This window comes from Callithrix jacchus, chromosome 5 (assembly GCF_049354715.1).
Source record: "Callithrix jacchus isolate 240 chromosome 5, calJac240_pri, whole genome shotgun sequence".
Classification (NCBI taxonomy): domain Eukaryota; kingdom Metazoa; phylum Chordata; class Mammalia; order Primates; family Cebidae; genus Callithrix; species Callithrix jacchus.
In genome coordinates this window covers 72,158,024-72,176,203 of record NC_133506.1, presented here as the reverse complement: position 1 = coordinate 72,176,203, position 18,180 = coordinate 72,158,024, and the positions used below count along the sequence as shown (strand labels likewise).

Genomic DNA, 18,180 nt, shown 5'->3' with positions numbered 1-18,180 from the left:
ATTTTTAAACCATTGTGTAAACTGTGCAATAAATCTGGTCAACTTAAACTATTGAACTATTTGAATGCATTATAATTAATGTCCTTAAAAATCTTCAATTTTTTGGAGGTGATATTTTTTATTTGATACAAATAAAGGTATACTTTTAAAGAGTCTACTGTCCTTTTTGATTAATTATTGCTAATTAATACAATTCAAAGGTTTTATTTTGTTTTCATTTGATTCCAGATTCTTAACATCATTTATCATGCTATTTATATAGGTGCAAATAATTATATGACAAGATTATATTTAGAGTTCATGTATTAAAATATGAAAGTGATATTTCTGAGTTTCTTTGAAATGTTTCAACATACTGCCATTTATACTTCATACCTGTTAAAATACCAACATTTTCAACTCAAATTTTCAAGGCAATTTTCAAATAATTTTTCTGAGAGACAGGGTATCACCCTATCACCCAGACTGGAGTGCAGCAAAGATCACAGCTCACTGCAGCCTTGACCTTCCTGGCTCAAGCAACTCTTCCATCTCAGCCTCCTGAGTAGCTGGGACTAGCAGCATGCGCCATGCCTCACTAATTTTTAATTTTTTTTTTGTAGAGATGAGGTTTTGTTATGTTGCCTAGGATATTTAGGTGATATTTTATGCTTTACAAAAGAGAAGAACAAAAATAATCAGGTCCTCAACAACTTCTAAATTGAAATGAATACCTTATACTGCTGAGAAACAAATGAGAAATCTTTGGCAAAGGATAAATTATAGTATTGAATTGAAACTAGAAATGAGTCATGTTTCTGTAACTGTATGTTCAAGAGGTAAAAACTAACATTTTTTGCTTTATAAATTACTAATCAAGGTATGCAGCTTTGTAATATTAAACTATGTTGCTGAAATCCAATATTAATAACATTGGAAAAACTGAGTTGCTGGTACTGTGTGTATCTGCTTTAAAACTAACCTATTTTATTTGATTGTGGTGTACAGGTATAATATGACTAGTATAATCACATTTTGGTTTTGCTTTTTTTCGCAATTGTATTTAGATATTTACTTTAGTATTTACTCTATTATTGAGTAGATTATTGAAATATTTCTTTTACGTTTACATAAGTAGTTTTGTGTGTGTGTGTTTGTGAGAAGAAGAGTATTTAACTATGTATATAATAAATAGAGAATTGTATCTGATTATACTATTTCAAAGAAATCAGAGTTTTTAAAGTATTTACATAATTTTAAAAAGGTATACAATGTAACTAAGGATAATGGTTCTATAACTAACTGGATGAACTGAGCGTCTAGATTATTTTCTATTTTCTTTGCAGCAGGAGCTCAAGAAAAAGTCTACAAGTCCCCACTCAACATTATAAACAAAATAGAAAATCATATATCAAGCTTTTAAAGATTTGGGAATCAACGAACACCAACATTTCTGAAGTTTATGTAATTTTCTAAATCTGTACTAAAAAAAGAAAGAAAAGAAACAGATTAAACTTTTCAATAAATATTTACTCGAAATTTCAACTTTTAAGAGTTGACAATGAGAAAAGAAGACATCCTTAGCTGGCTTCTACTGCCCACTCTGGCTCTGAGGATGTCATAATGGAGGCGCTTGTTGAGCACAAAAACAAAACAAAACAAACAAACAAGAAAATATCAGAGACATTTAAGGAGACAGCAGATGGTTGTGTCCCAACATGGAAGAAACCATCACAAGAATGACTTCCTGCTAGGGTGACAGACAAGAGATAAATTATGGACAGCTTTATTTAGCAGTGTTTATTTGTGTTACTCACTTTGCCTTTAGAAGATCATCAACTAAAAGCAAGAAAGAAGCCAAAAGAAAACCAAGCCCTCATACCTCAAGCACTGCTTTAGAAAGGGCCAGAGAGAGACACTGATAGCAATAGGTACAGGTTAGCCTTGTGGCTTATCTACTGTGAAAGATCCTAAAAGACTAAACATTTCCCCCTGTGACTCTTGCAATACTTCAGCCCGCAAGTCTTCTCCTCACTCCCTATAACAAACTGACTCCAGCACTCCCTACCTCCAGTTTCATAACCAACACAATCTAAAATTCTTCAGAACTTCCAAGTAATTGAACAATAATCAACTCTCAGAAAAAAAAATGGACTTTCTTTTTAAGTCAGAGACTGATATTTTCCAATCTGGCACATGAAATATCTTTGGGCTTCTTGTTTTTCTCCTACCTCACTATCCACTTATTTATTCCAGACGTTATTTGACTGACCAGCTTTGTGAAATGTGATTATTATAAGTGAGGTATTTCAAGTTTACTAGGAGGCTGGGGAGACATGGATTTCAGGAGACGTGAGTGGTTGAAGCCAGAGTGTGAAAACAGTGGCTCTCTCACTGAATTGTATGGCAAAGAATGATGTAGAAATACTACATATAACCTAGACTTTTTCTCACTCTCTATGGAGACACAACCAGTTAACTAGTAAGTTTACAAAGAGCAATGACAGAGTTTCTAAGAACATTGCCGCTATGAAATAAAGATAAACTAAAGCTATAATGGGTAAATGAGCAGCAGTCTCATTAGTGGAGTGGGGGATTGCTTAACTATTGTGGTTTTCACAGTGAGCTGGTTTTGTCTGTATTTAGAAAAGATGATGAAGTGGTCTCATTTCATCTTCATTCACCACAACCTCCATAAACCAGCTCTTCAGAGTTTGAACAGATTTTAAAATGTGGAGACATAATGATTACTCATAAATTCTAATTCCATTTGCTACCTAGAAGAAGCAATTACTTATGCTCAGTTTTTCTCCACTCAGTTGAACTTTAGATAGTATCCCTAGTTTTTTTTGTGGTGATGTGTGTGTATGTGCATGACACATGGGTTTTGTGATGAATAATATTAGGTGTCAACTTCATTGGACTGTAGAGATCCAGATGGCCTATAACACATTGTTTCTGGGTATGTTTATGAGGATGTTGCCAGAGGAGATTGACATTTGAGTTGGTGGACTGGGAGGGGAAGACTCAACTTCAGTGTGGGTGGATGGCATCCAATCAGCTGCCAGCATTGCTAGAACAAGCAGGTGGAGAAAGGTGGGATCACTTTGCTTTGCTAGGTCTTCTGGCTGTCTCTTTCTTCTTTCTGTGCCTGGTGCTTGCTTTTGCTCCTGCTGACCTTGGACATCAGACTCCAGACTCTTTGGCCGTTGGACCTTGGGGCTTACATGAGTGGTTTCCCCCAGGCTCTCTGGCCTTCTACCACAGACCGAAGGCTGCACTGCCAGTTTTCCTGGTTTTCAGGCTTTTTGAGCAAAGGCACCACATGGTAGGGAAGACAGGGTAAAAAGCATATCCTTTTCTTGGCATACTAACAATTCTTTCCATTTTATTTCCGACATTTTTCTTTCTCTTTCATACACATCATGTACATTTATTTATATTTATACTAATCCATTTCTGTATTTATGTGTATATATCTATATAAACCTCTAAATGTCTAGTTTCCAGACACTCCAGCATTCTGGCTCAGATACTGCACTTTTCCAATGGTCTTTATAGCCCACAGACCAGGAGATTCCCTTCAAGGGCAACTACACCAGCGCCACAGGTTTCCAGCACAAAACTGGGAGCCTGTTTTAACTGGCGGCGGGAACACCTGTGAGACAGAACCACACATTCCCCTGAAAAAAAACGGGGCTGAAGGCAGGGAGCCAAGTGACCTAGTTCAGTGGGTCCCACCCCCACAAAGACCAGCAAACTGAAACTCACTGGCTTGAGATTTTCGCAGCCAGCACAGCAGTTTGAGCTTGACCTGGAACACTGGAGCTCTCTGGGGAGGGGCATCCACCATTACCAAGGAAGTTCTAACCTTGCCTGTGTAAACAAAAGTACAAGGAAGTTTACACAGCAGCTGGGCAGAGCCAGCAGTAGCTCAGCAAAGCCTCTGCAGGCAGACTGTGACTAGACTTTCTCCTTGCTGGGCAAGGTATCTCTGAAAAAAAGCAGCAGCCTGTCAGGGACTTATAAATAAAGCCCCACCTTCCCAGGACAAAGTATTTGGGGAAAGGGGCAGTTGTGAGATCTGCTGCAGCTAACTTAAACATCCCTGCCCAACACCTCTGAAGGGAGCAGCACAGCTCCCAGCACAGCACTTGAGCTCCGATAAGGGTCAGACTGCCTCCTCGAGAGGCTCCCTGACCCCCGTATCTCCAAAGAGATGTCTCATACAGGAGAGCACTGGCTGACATCTGGTGGGTACCCCTCTGGGATGAAGCTACCAGAGGAAGGAACAGGCAGTAATCCTTGCTGTTCTGCAGCTCCCTTGGTGACTTCCAGGCAAGCAGAGTCTGGAGTGGACCTCCAGCAGTCCTGCAGGAGAGGGGCCTGACTGTTAGAAGGAAAACTATAAAACAGAAATAGCTTCGACATCAACAGAAAGGATGTCTACTCAGAGACTCCATCTGAAAGCCACCAACTTCAAAGACCAAAGGTAGATAAATCCACTAGGATGAGACAAAACCTGTGCAAAAGGCTGAAATCACCAAAAACCAGAATGCCTCTCCTCCTCCAAGGGATCACAACTTCTCACCAGCAAGGGAACACAACTGGATGGAGAATGAGTTTGATGAATTGAAAGAAGCAGGCTTCAGAAGGTGGGTAATAACAAACTTCTCTGAGCTAAAGGCGTTTTCCAACCCAATGCAAAGAAACTAAGAACCTTGAAAAAAGGTTAGATGAAATACTAAAATAACCAGCTTAGAGAAGAACATAAATGACTTGATGGAGCTGAAAAACACAGCATACACAAGTTTCAATAGCCAAATCGATCAATCAGAAGAAAGGGTATCAGAGATTGAAGATCAACTCAATGAAATAAAGCAAGAAGGCAAGATTAGAGAAAAAGAGTGAAAAAAGATGAACAAAACCTCCAAGAAATATGGGATTATGTGAAAAGACCTAATCTACTCTTGAACAGTGTACCTGAATGTGATGGAGAGAATGAATCCAAGCTGGAAAACACTCTTCAGGATATTATCCAAGAGAACTTTCCCAACCTAGCAAGGCAGGCTAATATTCAAATCCTGGAAATACAGAAAACACTACAAAGATATGCCTCAGGAAGAGCAACGCCAAGGCACATAATCATCAGATTCACCAGGAGTGAAATGAAAGAAAGAATGTTAAGGGCAGCCAGAGAGAAAGGTTGAGTTTCCCACAAATGGAAGCCCATCAGACTCACAGTAGATCTCTCCACAGAAACTCTAAGGCTGGAAGAGAATGAGGGAAAATAGTCAACATCCTTAAGGAAAAGAACTTTCAATCCAGAATATCATATCCAGCCAAATTAAGCTTCATAAGTGAATGAGAAATAAGATCCTTTACAGACAAGCAATTGCTGAGAGATTTTCTCACCACCAGGTCTGCCTTATAAGAGTTCCTGAAGGAAGCACTAAACATGGAAAGGAACAACCAGGACCAGCTACTGCAAAAACATACCAAATGGTAACGACAATTGACACAATAAAGAAAATGCATCAACTAACTGGCAAAACAACCAGCTAGTATCAAAATGGCAGGATAAAATTCACATATAACAATATTCACCTTAAATGTAAATGGGCTAAATGTCCCAATCAAAAGACACAGACTGGCAAATTGGATAAAAAGTCAAGACCCATCAGTGTTCTGTATTCAGGAGACCCATCTCACATGCAAAGACACACACAGACTCAAAATAAATGGATGGAGGAAGATTTACAAAGCAAATGGAGAGCAAAAATAAAGCAAGATTTCTGATAAAATGGACTTTAAACCAATAAATCCAAGTTTCTGATAAAATGGACTTTAAACCAATACAAGTCAAAAGAAACAAAGAGGGGCATTATATAATGGTAAAGGGATCAATGCAGCAAGAAGAGCTAACGATCCTAAATATATATGCACTCAATACAGCAGCACCCAGATACATAAAGCAAGTTTTTAATGACCTACAAAGAACTTAGACTCCAACACAATAATAGCGGGAGACTTTAACACTCTAGTGTGAATATTAGACAGATCAAAAAGACAGAACATTTAAAGGATATCCAAGACTTGAGCTCAGATCTGGACCATGGGGACATAATAGACATCTACAGAACTATCCATCCCAAATCCACAGAAATATACATTCTTCTCAGCACCACATCTGATGTACTCTAAAATTGACCACATAATTGGAAGTCAACTACTCCTCAGCAAATGCAAAAGTCTCTAAGATCACAGTGCAATCAAATTAGAACTCAGGATTAAGAAACTCACTCAAAACTGCACAACTAAATGGAAACTAAACAACCTGCTCATGAATAACTATGGGATAAATAATGAAATGAAGGCAGAAATAAAGATGTTCTTGGAAACCAATGAGAATGAAGACACAATGTACCAGAATCTCTGGGACACATTTAAAGCAGTGTCCAGAGAGAAATTTACAGCACTCAATGCCCACATGAGAAGTGAGGAAAGATCTAAAATCAATATCCTACTGTCATAATTAAAAGAACTAGAGGAGCAAGATCAAACAAATTAAAAACTAGCAGAAGACAAGAAATAACTAAGACCAGAGCAGAACTGAAGGAGACAGAGACACAGAAAACCTTTCAAAAAATCAATGAATCCAGGAGCTGGTTTTTTATATAAGATTGACAAAATAAGACTGCTAGCCAGACTAATAAAAGAGAAAAGAGAGACAAATAGAATAGATGCAATAAAAAATGATAAAGGAGAGATCATCACTGATTTCTCAGAAATACAAACTACCATCAGAGATTCCTACAAACAACTCTGTTCACATAAACCAGTAAATCTGGAAGAAATGGATAAATTCCTGGACACTTATACACTCCCAAGACTAAAGCAGGAAGAAGCTGAATCCATGAATAGACCAATAACAATGTCGGAAGTTGAGGCAGCAATTCATAGCCTACCAACCAAAAAAGTCCTGGTCGAGATGGGTTGACAGCCAAATTCTACCAGTTGTACAAAGAGGAGATGGTATCATTTCTTCTGAAACGATTCCAAACAATACAAAAAGAGAGAATATTCCCTAACTCATTTTATGAGACCAACATCATCCTGATACAGAAACCTGGCAGAGACGCAACTAAAAAAGAAAATTTCAGGCCAATATTGATGATGAATATCTATGTGAAAATCTTCAATAAAACTGGAAAACTAAATGCAACAGCACATCAAATAGCTTATCCATCACGATCAAATAGGCTTCAACCCAGGGATGCAAGGTGTGTTCAACATACCCAAATCTGTAAACGTAATCCATCATATAAACAGAACCACAGACAAAAATGACATGATTATCTCAATAGATGCAGGGAAGGCCCTAGACAAAATTCAACAGCTCTTTATGCTAAAAATGCTCAATAAAGTAGGTATCAATGGAACCTATCTCAAAATAATAAAAGTTATTTACGACAAACCCAAAGCCAATATCATACTGAAAGGACAAAAAATGGAAGCATTCCTTCTGAAAACTGGCACTAGACAAGGGTGCCCTCTCTCACCACTCCTATTCAACATAGTAGTAGCCAGAACAATCAAGCAAGAAAAAGAAATAAAGGGTATTCAATTAGGAAAAGAGGAAATTGTATCTATTTGCAGAAGACATGATTGTATATTTAGAAGACCCCATTGTCTATGCCCCAAATCTCCTTAAGCTGATGAGCAACTTCAGCAAAATCTCAGGATACAAAATCAATGTGCAAAAATCATAAGCATTCCTGTGCACCAATAACAGACAAACAGAGAACCAAATCAAGAGCAAACTCCCTTTCACAACTGCTACAAAGGGATTAAGATACCTAAGGATACAACTAACAAGGAATATGAAGGACCTCTTCAAGGAGAACTCCAAACCACTGATCAATGAAATAAGAGAGGAGAAAAACAGATACAAAAACATTTCATAGTCATGGTTAGGAAGAGTCAATATCGTGAAAATGGCCATACCACCCAATGTAATTTAGAGATTCCACGCTAACCCCATCAAGCTACCATTGACCTTCTTCACAGAACTGGAAAAACCACTTGAAATTTAATATGAAACCAGAAAAGATCCCACATAGCCAAGACAGTCCTAAGCAAAAAGCACAAAGCTGGAGGCATCATGCTACATGACTTCAAACTGTACTACAAGGCTACAGTAATCAAAACAGCATAGTACTGGTACCAAAAGAGAAATATAGAACAGAACAGAGGCCTCATAAGTAATGCCATATATCTACAACCATCTGATCTTTGACAAACCTGACAAAAACAATCAATGGGGAAAGGATTCCCTGTTTAATAAATGGTATTGGGGAAACTGGCTAGCCATGTGCAGAAAGCAGAAACTGGACCCCTTCTTGACCCCTTCTACAAAATTAACTCCAGATGGATTAAAGACTTAAACATAAGAACTAACATCATAAAAATTCTAGAAGAAAACCTAGGCAAAACCATTCAAGATATAGGCATAGGCAGGGACTTTATGACTAAAACACCAAAAGCAATGGCAAACAACAACCAAAATAGACAAATGTGATCGAATTAAATTTAAAAGCTACCGCATAGCAAAAGAAACAATCATTAGAGTGAACTGGCAACCAACAGAATGGGAAAAAAGATTTGCAATTTACTCATCAGACAAAGGGTTAATATCGAGAATCTACAAACAACTAAAATAAATTTACAAGAAGAAAACAAACAACCCCAACAAAAAGTGGGCAAAGGATATGAAAAGACAATTTTGAAAAGAAGACATTTATGCAACCACCAAACATATGAAAATGTACTCATCATTACTGGTCATCAGAGAAATGCAAATTAAAACCACACTGAGACACCATCTCACACCAGTTAGAATGGCAATCATTAAAAAATCTGGAGACAACAGATGCTGGAGAGGATGTGGAGAAGTAGGAACACTTTTACACTGTTGGTGGGAGAGAAAGTTAGTTCAACTATTGTGGAAGATGGCGTGGCAATTCCTCAAGGATCTAGAACTAGAAATCCTATTTAACCCAGCAATCCTATTACTGGGTATATACCCAAAGTATTATAAATCATTCTATTATAAAGACACATGCACAGGTATGTTCATTGTGGCACTGTGTACAATAGCAAAGACTTGGAAACAACCCAGATGCCCATCATGAATAGACTGAATAAAGAAAATGTGATACATATACACCATGAAATACTATGCAGCTATAAAAAAGGATGAGTTCATGTCCTTTGCAGGACCGTGGATGAAGCTGGAAACCATCATACTGAGCAAACAGACGTAAGAACAGAAAACCAAACACCTCATGTTCTCACTCACAAGTGAGTGTTGAACAATGAGAACACATGGACACAGGGAGGGGAACATCACACAGTGGGGACTGTTGGGGGAATGTAGGGACTGGGGAGGGACAGCAGAGGATTGGGGGATAGGGAGGGATAACATTAGGAGAAATACCTAATGTAGGTGATGGGGGGATGGAGGGAGCAAACCACCATGGCATGTGTATACCTATGTAACAATCCTGCATCATCTGCCCATGTATCTCAGAAATTAGAGTATAATAATAAAAAAATAATTGTGACCCTAACAGATTTGAGGGGATATCTCATTGTAGTTTTAATTTTCATTGCATTGCTGATTAGAGATGTTCAGCATTTTTTCATACACCTGTTGGCCATTTGTGGGGTTTTGAATTAAATATTCGATTGATAAATAGTGGAAACAGCCACCTTGGAGAACAGCAGAAAATTGTTATATTCCCGTTAGAGAGGAGTTTCAGTATGAGAGAAATATCAAAAACAAAAGCTCCAAAAAGGACATAGAATATCCACATGTTTAACTTGGATTGTATAAATTGTGTAGAATCAGTAAAATTGGCTAACGACCAGGAAACAATTAATTTTAACATAACTATAACTTTTTGAAAATGTTACAAATGAGAAATGTATCAATTCATCTAAGCTATAGGTACAAATAATTAATTCCTCTCCCAAATCATAGCTCAATTAGGAAACGCAGAGGATTCAATTGTACTTGTATTCACTCTCAGCAAAATCTCAGTACTGGTACAGTGAATTCAGTATGCCCTCTGTTTCATCCATTTCTTTGGACCCAAAGATCTCACACACCTCACATTTTCTGTTTTCTTTTTTTTAAACCAGTTCTATTCTTAACATCTTTATTTTCTCAGCTGATAGTGCAGTTTTCTTCTACTCTCAGAAAAATACTACTTTATATGCATAGGCTTCTATAGATGGTGGGAAAGGATTCGCCATAAATAGTTAAAGCGTGGTAAAGCACGTCCTTCCACTTATATATTAATTCTTTTGTTTCAAGGGGTTCTGGAACACTTCTCCTTATGCCAGGTTTGATATAATTTGTGTAACATTACACTGTGCCTCCTTCATGTTCCCTTATCTGGAGGTGAAAGAACCAGGAACTAGGGTGTAATTCAGCTTCCAGACTATTTTCTATATATGGATTACCTTCATACAGTGGTCTGTGATGTCCTAAGTGCACCTTGTAAGTAACTGTTTGTTTGTCAATTGACTTCATGCAAATAAATGTAAATTCCCTGGCAGTCAGGAGTACATATGTTTAATCATTAAAAATCTAGTTTTAGAAATTCTGCTATGATTATTCAGGTTTTGGGAAATGACATTTACCCTTGTTAATATGCACATATATAGACAATTACACATTATTTTTTCTTAACTTTTTACTTTATAGAGAATTTTTCTTATTATCTAAGAAACTGCATATCTGAGTATAACACATATTTGTGTAAGATGCATAGAGAGATCCCCACAAAAACATACACTAACACATGGACAACTATTGTTTTATCTGGCAATGATTTAAAATATGTTACCTAATTCACAGGCAAATGCAGAGAATATCCATGAGTTCAACCCACATATAAAGATATTATATATCTCAGGATTCTTTTATAAGATGCACTACTTCATATGATTTTGCTTAAGAGCTTATTGCTAAAACGTCAGCACATTTTTATCTCTTTTTAATTTGCTTAGATCATTATAGGGCTGCAGGCTGCCTAGGTTGCTGAGGTCAACCCAAGGATTGGGTTGTCAGCACTTCAGTTTTCTCTGAGATCATTCAGTTCAATTTCATATTTAACCTTTGACTTCAAGCTTATCTTCCTCCAAAATGCTTTGCAGACACTTTGAAACAACACATCATTTACATATCATTGTCCCAGTACAAGCCAAAACCATAGTTATCAGGATGTAACAGCAGTGTAATTTTTACTTCAAGGACCCAGGAGGATGTTCCTTTTGAGCAAATTATAAAAGAGAGTTTTCTAATGGACTCAGGGACATTTAAGACACCAGAATAAATATGATAAAATCTTTGAATAAAAAATTCTATTTTAATAAGAAGTGGAGAGTTAATAAAAAATTGAGTTGAATATCTTGATATTCATTATTACTACATTATATGAAATAACACAGTAATGATTTCATCTTTATAAAAATCAATATATTCCTTCTCTCTAAACATTAATATTTTATACTAGGTTTAATATTTTGGATGTTCACCACAGAAGACAATGTTATTTGCTGATGGATAGTGAAGAAATACTTTAGCACATTAAATAACTTACTAATTGTTTCAAAGATGTCAATAATGATATTATAATCTGAAAATATCTTTATGCTGTTACTAACGTGTTTAAGATGCCTCTAATTTTACTGTAAATATTGTAATCTGTATAAGATGTCTGATTAGAAAAAATGTTCCAATTATTCTCCTACTTATGTTGAATTGCTGGATTAAAAATAATCAATTTATGTTGGACTGAGTAGGTAAAAACATAAATGGCACCTACTGGTCCATTCCTCTACCACATTTACTATATATATATATATATATATTCCCCCCCTGAAAAGAATATTCAGATTCTAATAGTATTTTCTACAGAAATTAGTCATCCTGGAATGTTATTAATTCATCTCTTAAAATTCTGTGGGTAATAGTTTTCTTAGAAATAACAACTTTTACTAATATTAAACAAAATGCATTAAATGATAACATTGGGTATATTTTCTCCTAAAGCTATATAGATATATTTAAATTTTAATCACTTGAATCATATAGCCGAATGACCATATTACTTCCATGACAATGTTTTGAGTTACTTCTTAATAAAAATTTTAAATAAATTTAATTTTTTAGAATTGTTTTTGATTTACGGAATAATTGTGAAGCAAGTACAGACTGTTCTAATATAGTCAATTCCCTACCTTTTTCCCCTCTATTATTAACATCTTACATCATCATGGTATATTCATTCTAATTAATGAAGAAAAGTTAACATTTATTATTGACTAACCACATTTTATTCAGGTTTCTTTGGTTTTTACCTTTAGTCCTTTTCTGTTCCAGGATTCTCTCTAGGGTATGACATTATTTTGAGTTGTCGTGTCTCATTAGGCTCCTCTCCTCTTGATAGTTTCTCAGATTTTTCTCATTTTTGTTCACTTTGACAGTTTTGAAACAGACTGTCAGGTGCTTTGTAGAATGCCTGTCTGTTGCGAGTGGTCTGGTGCTGTATTCCTGATTAGACTGGAGTTAGGCTTGTTTACTTTTCTTTGCCCTAACCATAATACTCAACCAATCCGGTACATGTTTCTCGCATTTTCTTACATATCTAACTTAGGCTTCCAGAAATTAAATAATTAAATCTGTTTTATTTCTAGTAGTCATATAATTTTACCTTAAATTTTACTTACTTGATTTGTTTTACAATGATAAAATGTTTTGTAACAATTTGGACAAGTTGAAATAAAGAAAAAATCAGTTTCATTTGGTGTGTGTCTTTCTATGAGATAATTATTACAGATTGCTCATTAAATCATAGATGAAAAAGAGAGACATATTTCATATGTTTGCATGTTTATTTCTCAAATTGAATAGTGATGCATAGAGATTATTATTTTTAATGTGTAAAGCTAAATTAAATAGCCATGAAGCATTCTATTACTACAGTGAATATCTACACACTTAGAAATAAATAAAGGAAGAAAAACATTATCCGTGTTGTTGAAGCTACCTGAAGAACACATGTTCTTGCTCTCAGAGTTAGTCACTGTTTGCATTTGTTTGTTGGGTTGCATACACTTTCCTGTGCATTTATTACATGGTAGTTTTACTAAATAATCTATGCATTGTTTGCTTCTTTTACTCTGGATATAAGTCTGTCAGATGGATATACACTATTCTCAAAAAATGTTGCTTTCTAAAATCTGCATCATATTTTAATGACAAATCCTTTGCTCAACAGTCCTGTAACAGCCTCGATCAAACTGCTGATTTGTAAGGCAATGCTGATTCGCATTAAGAACTCCCCCTGTCTCACTGTCTCAAGACATGACTAGGCTCACATTTCTGGGAGACCCACAAAGGCAGTCAGGTATTGTAATTCATGAGATGGTAGCATACATGCCAATAATGACAAAATTATAAACAGAAGTCTGAGAATAATCAAGAGAAACAATCTTATGGGTGCCTGCTTAGGGTGAAAGGGATGTAATGTTGGATCAGGCTGAAAATATTGACAGAAAAATGCTAAATAAACCAAAAACATGGGTTCACTCTAATAACCTAGCAGCTGGCAGCAGCTATAATAATCAGTTAGTTGGCTGAAATCTAAACCCAAAAGTAATCTCCATTAAAATTCAGGTACTAGAACATCCTAAGAGTACCACAGAAGGAAGTATCCTCCGGTTTGAGGATATGAGAATGCTGAAGTTGATTTATTATGTTGAATCTACTCACTTATTACCAAATAAATCCCAGAGGGTACATAATATGTTCCCTTTACTCAGGCTTTGGGAAATGCATTTATAAGGCAAGAACCATCATTTTTCAATGGCTTTATAGTGGTCTACAGGCCAACACTGAAGAACAGTGGATACAGATATATACCCATTTACCAATGAAAGACTTAAGTTTTATCAATATACTATTTCAGTAGAAGTTTAAGATATTTGGTAAAGGGGTTCAAACATTAACATTAAATAATGTTAGCACGTATTCTTCTCTAATGAGATTTTTGTTGCTTTAATTTTTTAATTTGCAAATAATAATTACATATATTTATGGGTTGCATGGTGAGATTTCGATACATATAATGTATAGTGATTAGATCAGGGTGCATAGCATATCCATCATCCCAAACATCCATCATTTCTTTGTGTTGGGAATGTCCAATATCCTTCTCATAGCTGTTGGAAACTATGTATTATTGTTAATTATAGTCATCCTACAGACTTATGAAACACCAGAAATTTTCCCCCATCTAGCTATAATTTTATATTATTTAGAAAATCTCTCTGTATATCTGATTTGGGGAGGTAATTTTCTTTTTGTCCACCTAAAAGCTGTATCTTTTCAACCTTCAGTAAATGTTTTTACCGTGGGTTGCCCAATTGCTTCCATTAAGGTAATGTTTTTATTATTTATTTTAATTGTAGCACTTGGTACTTCCATTTCTATAGGATACAGTCCTTAGAGTAGAATGTTTTGGCCTGAGCTAGTCTGCCTTGTTGTTTGTTTTGTTTTTACTTTAATAGAATTTCAAGGCTGTGGTGCATTTTTGTTTTGTTTTCCCAAAATGGTTGCAGCAATTCATGTTTCTACCAGTAACACAAAAGTCAGTTCTTCACTGGATTATACATTTCTGCAAACAGTTTGATTGGTGTTATGTATATATATATATGTGTGTGTGTGTGTGTGTGTGTGTGTGTGTGTGTGTATCATATATATGTATGTATAAAATATATGTGTGTGTATCTATAAAATATATGTGATATACACACACACACACATAAATACATACACACATATATATGTGTGTGTGAGTATCTATATTTTTCACTTTTGTTTTGCTTCTCCATGACTTCAAATGAATATTGCTGTTTATATGTTTATGCTCCTTTTGGAAGTTTGATAGCTGGAGAAGCAGATCATGTTATTCTCTTTTTGTTCTATTTGAGTGTTTTTAAATGAATTATAGAAACTTTCTGTATATGTCTCTTCATTTCATGCGTGCATTTTTCTTTTATTCCCCTAACTGCTCTATGGTCTAACCAATTATTGTGGTACCTTCTTTCCTTACAAAAACTTCATTTTTGTATCACCAAATGTTTTGCTTTCTATTATATAACTCAAATTATTAAAATCTTTACTATTAGAATATTCCACTGATTTCAGTTTCATATGTATTCTGCTCGAATTTTCAACAATGGTTATTTTCTCTTAGTTTGTAGAACTATTTAATATGTTTGGAATTTTTTTTTTTTTTTTGAGACGGAGTTTCGCTCTTGTTACCCAGGCTGGAGTGCAATGGCGCGATCTTGGCTCACCGCAACCTCCGCCTCCTGGGTTCAGGCAATTCTCCTGCCTCAGCCTCCCGAGCAGCTGGGATTACAGGCACGCACCACCGTGCCCAGCTAATTTTTTGTAATTTTAGTAGAGACGGGGTTTCACCATGTTGACCAAGATGGTCTCGATCTGTTGACCTCGTGATCCACCCGCCTTGGCCTCCCAAAGTGCTGGGATTACAGGCTTGAGCCACCGCGCCCAGCCTGGAATTTTTATTTGTCAAATTTGATTGCCTTTTCACTTACACTTCATTTTATATTCGTAAAAATTACTCAAGTTTCACTTTAAGTGCTTTACGTTTTAAGGTATATGAAAAGTTTGAGAGTGTCCACACAATACTTGCATAATGTTATTTCCTTGACAACAGCTGCTAAAATTTAATTATGTGTTTTAAAATCATGTACATTAACTATGTTTAGTTTGAAGATTTTGACTATAGAGCTCTGTCATAAAATTATTTTTTCTCTTTTTCAGTGACAATTATGCTTTGTCTGTCAAGCACACCTGCTGCACCACTCCTGACTTCAGAGCCTGGAAGCTAAGGACACTAAACATCACTAGCGAGGACAATGGAATTTATCATATCCCCTTCTGAGACTTTGTCATTATTCATACCTTTTTCTCCATAGATAGATGTTAAGAATAATTATGTTCAATACACAAACTTTTAATTATATAGGTATTTAAATAAACATATCAAGAGAAATAAAATTAAAATCACTACCTTATGTTTCCTACATATGTAGATGTGATCATATCATCTTTTCTCTTTTATGATGTGTTTTTAACTTGTGTGATATAATTTAGTATGTAACATCATATGTCAATATCAAATATAATTTTAGCATATGTATTATTATAACATTTTTGCCAAAACAGTTTGTACAGTAACTTTTATTAGGTATTTATTATGTCTTAAATGATTCTCTGGGATAAAGATGTAAATAATTGTCCATATACTTAATTATTACTTTAAGAGTAGTTCTTAGATTCTGATTCCACAATCATTTTTGAGACTTTTGATACGCGTTGTTAAATTTCTTCTACAAACAACAGTATTACAGTTGCAGCCTGTTGTGGAAAGAATTGCATGTTGTTGTCTACTTTATTTGGAACACCAGATTGGATATGTTAATAATAGCTTTTAAAATCACATGCTACTGAAAGATTGTGAACAGTAAATTCACATAAAATCAAAGTGACATAATTTTTTAATTTCTTCCTATAAATATAATTTTTTTTATTTTTTGAATTTAACCACATTTATATTTCTTGGCACAGAGTATATGTTCTATATATTTTGAATTAATGAATATTTAACTTCTGTGATTCTGGATCTCAAAATTTTGTCTAAAAAGTAGTGACACCTTCCTTTCAAAAGAGATACTGTATTTCCTACCTGAAAATTCAATGTTTTCTTGAGTTTAAAAATCTGTATTTGAAAGACCCGCGTTTTTATACAGTTTTGCAGTTGTACATGGGAAACAGAAGATGAGATAGACTTTTCATGTCATACAGAAACAGCTCCTGATAATCCTTTTGACCTTCCTGATGCTCAATTCTGCCTTCTGGATCAGCTCACTAAGTTTTTCAAGGCAGCAGCCTGGTGCATCTTTCTGGTATGAGACGTTTTGAAGAAATGGCTCTACTAACCACTGCAGGTGAAGCCGGCTGTCTGCTCTCATCAGTCTCTAATGGTGGGGCTCAAGATATAGTACAATACGCTACTCATTTATTCAAGCCACGCTGGCTTACAAAACATAAAGCAGGTCACTCCCAAGTCACACATGGTAAAGGTGGCCTTATATCAAAACTGCTGAGCTCCAAGTCTTACTTTTCAATATCTCCAATTCACACATAGGCACACACTTTGCAGAGACTCATTTTTTTTTCTTAATATGTAGCTAACAGTTCTATGAGCTATGCTGGCCATTCTGTGACCAAATAATTACTCTTCATTGTTCATCCAACTGTAGTGAGGCACTTGACTCCATCCTCTCTCACCTTTTATGGCATTATTTCTCAGGCACATTTCCCCTTAGCTTTCATTCACCTTGATCACTGTGACCCAATTCATTCAAAGAATTTCTTATTCAATAAGATTTCATTACGAAGAGATGTAGCTGCAAAACCCTTGCCCTTCTTGGCAAATCTGTACTATTGCATTCCTGAAACAGCCAAGTTCTTTGGTGAGGAGTAACATGGAGGCATACATTTATGGAATTTTTTCTGTGTCATCAGCATGGCCTAATAGACAGGCTCTTGCTAAAATGAGTACATTCTTGCCTTGCAAAAGAGAGTGTTCACATGGTTATTTCCAGGCCAAAGGGAGACTTTTCCAAGATAAACTGATGCTGTTATTAATGGTTAGAAAAAAAAACATAATGATTTTTAAATGATAAAATGTAGTATTAAGGTTTCTTCTCAATATGGTTTTTTCTTTTAGACAATGAATTAATAAACAGAACTGCATTTTTCAAAAATAAAACATAATAGTAATAACAAAACTCTTACTGCTATTTGGCCAGAGAATTTGTGTATTTGGTTAAAAAGACTAATGATTTGAATGAGAGAGAAACTCAGATAAATGTAGAAACTAGATTTTGAGACCATTTGTAGCTATAGGTAACCAAGTACTTAGTGGAAGCTTTTGTGGGCTTACGCCCATGTTTTCTTTATTTCTGTTCTTTGCCCTTCATGGGAGCTGAAATTATTTCATAGTCACCCTGCCAATAAGGAGCTCATCT

The 18,180-nt window shown here is 35.5% G+C and overlaps 1 protein-coding gene across 2 annotated transcripts in view; it reads left to right on the top strand.

Moving 5' to 3' along the window:
• LOC108590274 (uncharacterized) overlaps nucleotides 1–17,940 on the top strand; it is a 105,074-nt gene extending 87,134 nt beyond the window's left edge. Inside the window, exons 4-5 of one of the 2 annotated variants that reach the window (XM_078372771.1) lie at nucleotides 1,326–2,461; nucleotides 15,908–17,940. In XM_078372771.1, the coding sequence (XP_078228897.1) occupies nucleotides 1,326–1,455 (130 nt within the window). In that variant the 3' untranslated portion in view covers nucleotides 1,456–2,461; nucleotides 15,908–17,940. The remainder of the gene's footprint in view (nucleotides 1–1,325; nucleotides 2,462–15,907) is intronic. The other variant, XM_035299706.3, reaches the window with a different exon arrangement.
• Nucleotides 17,941–18,180: the final 240 nt, after the last annotated feature.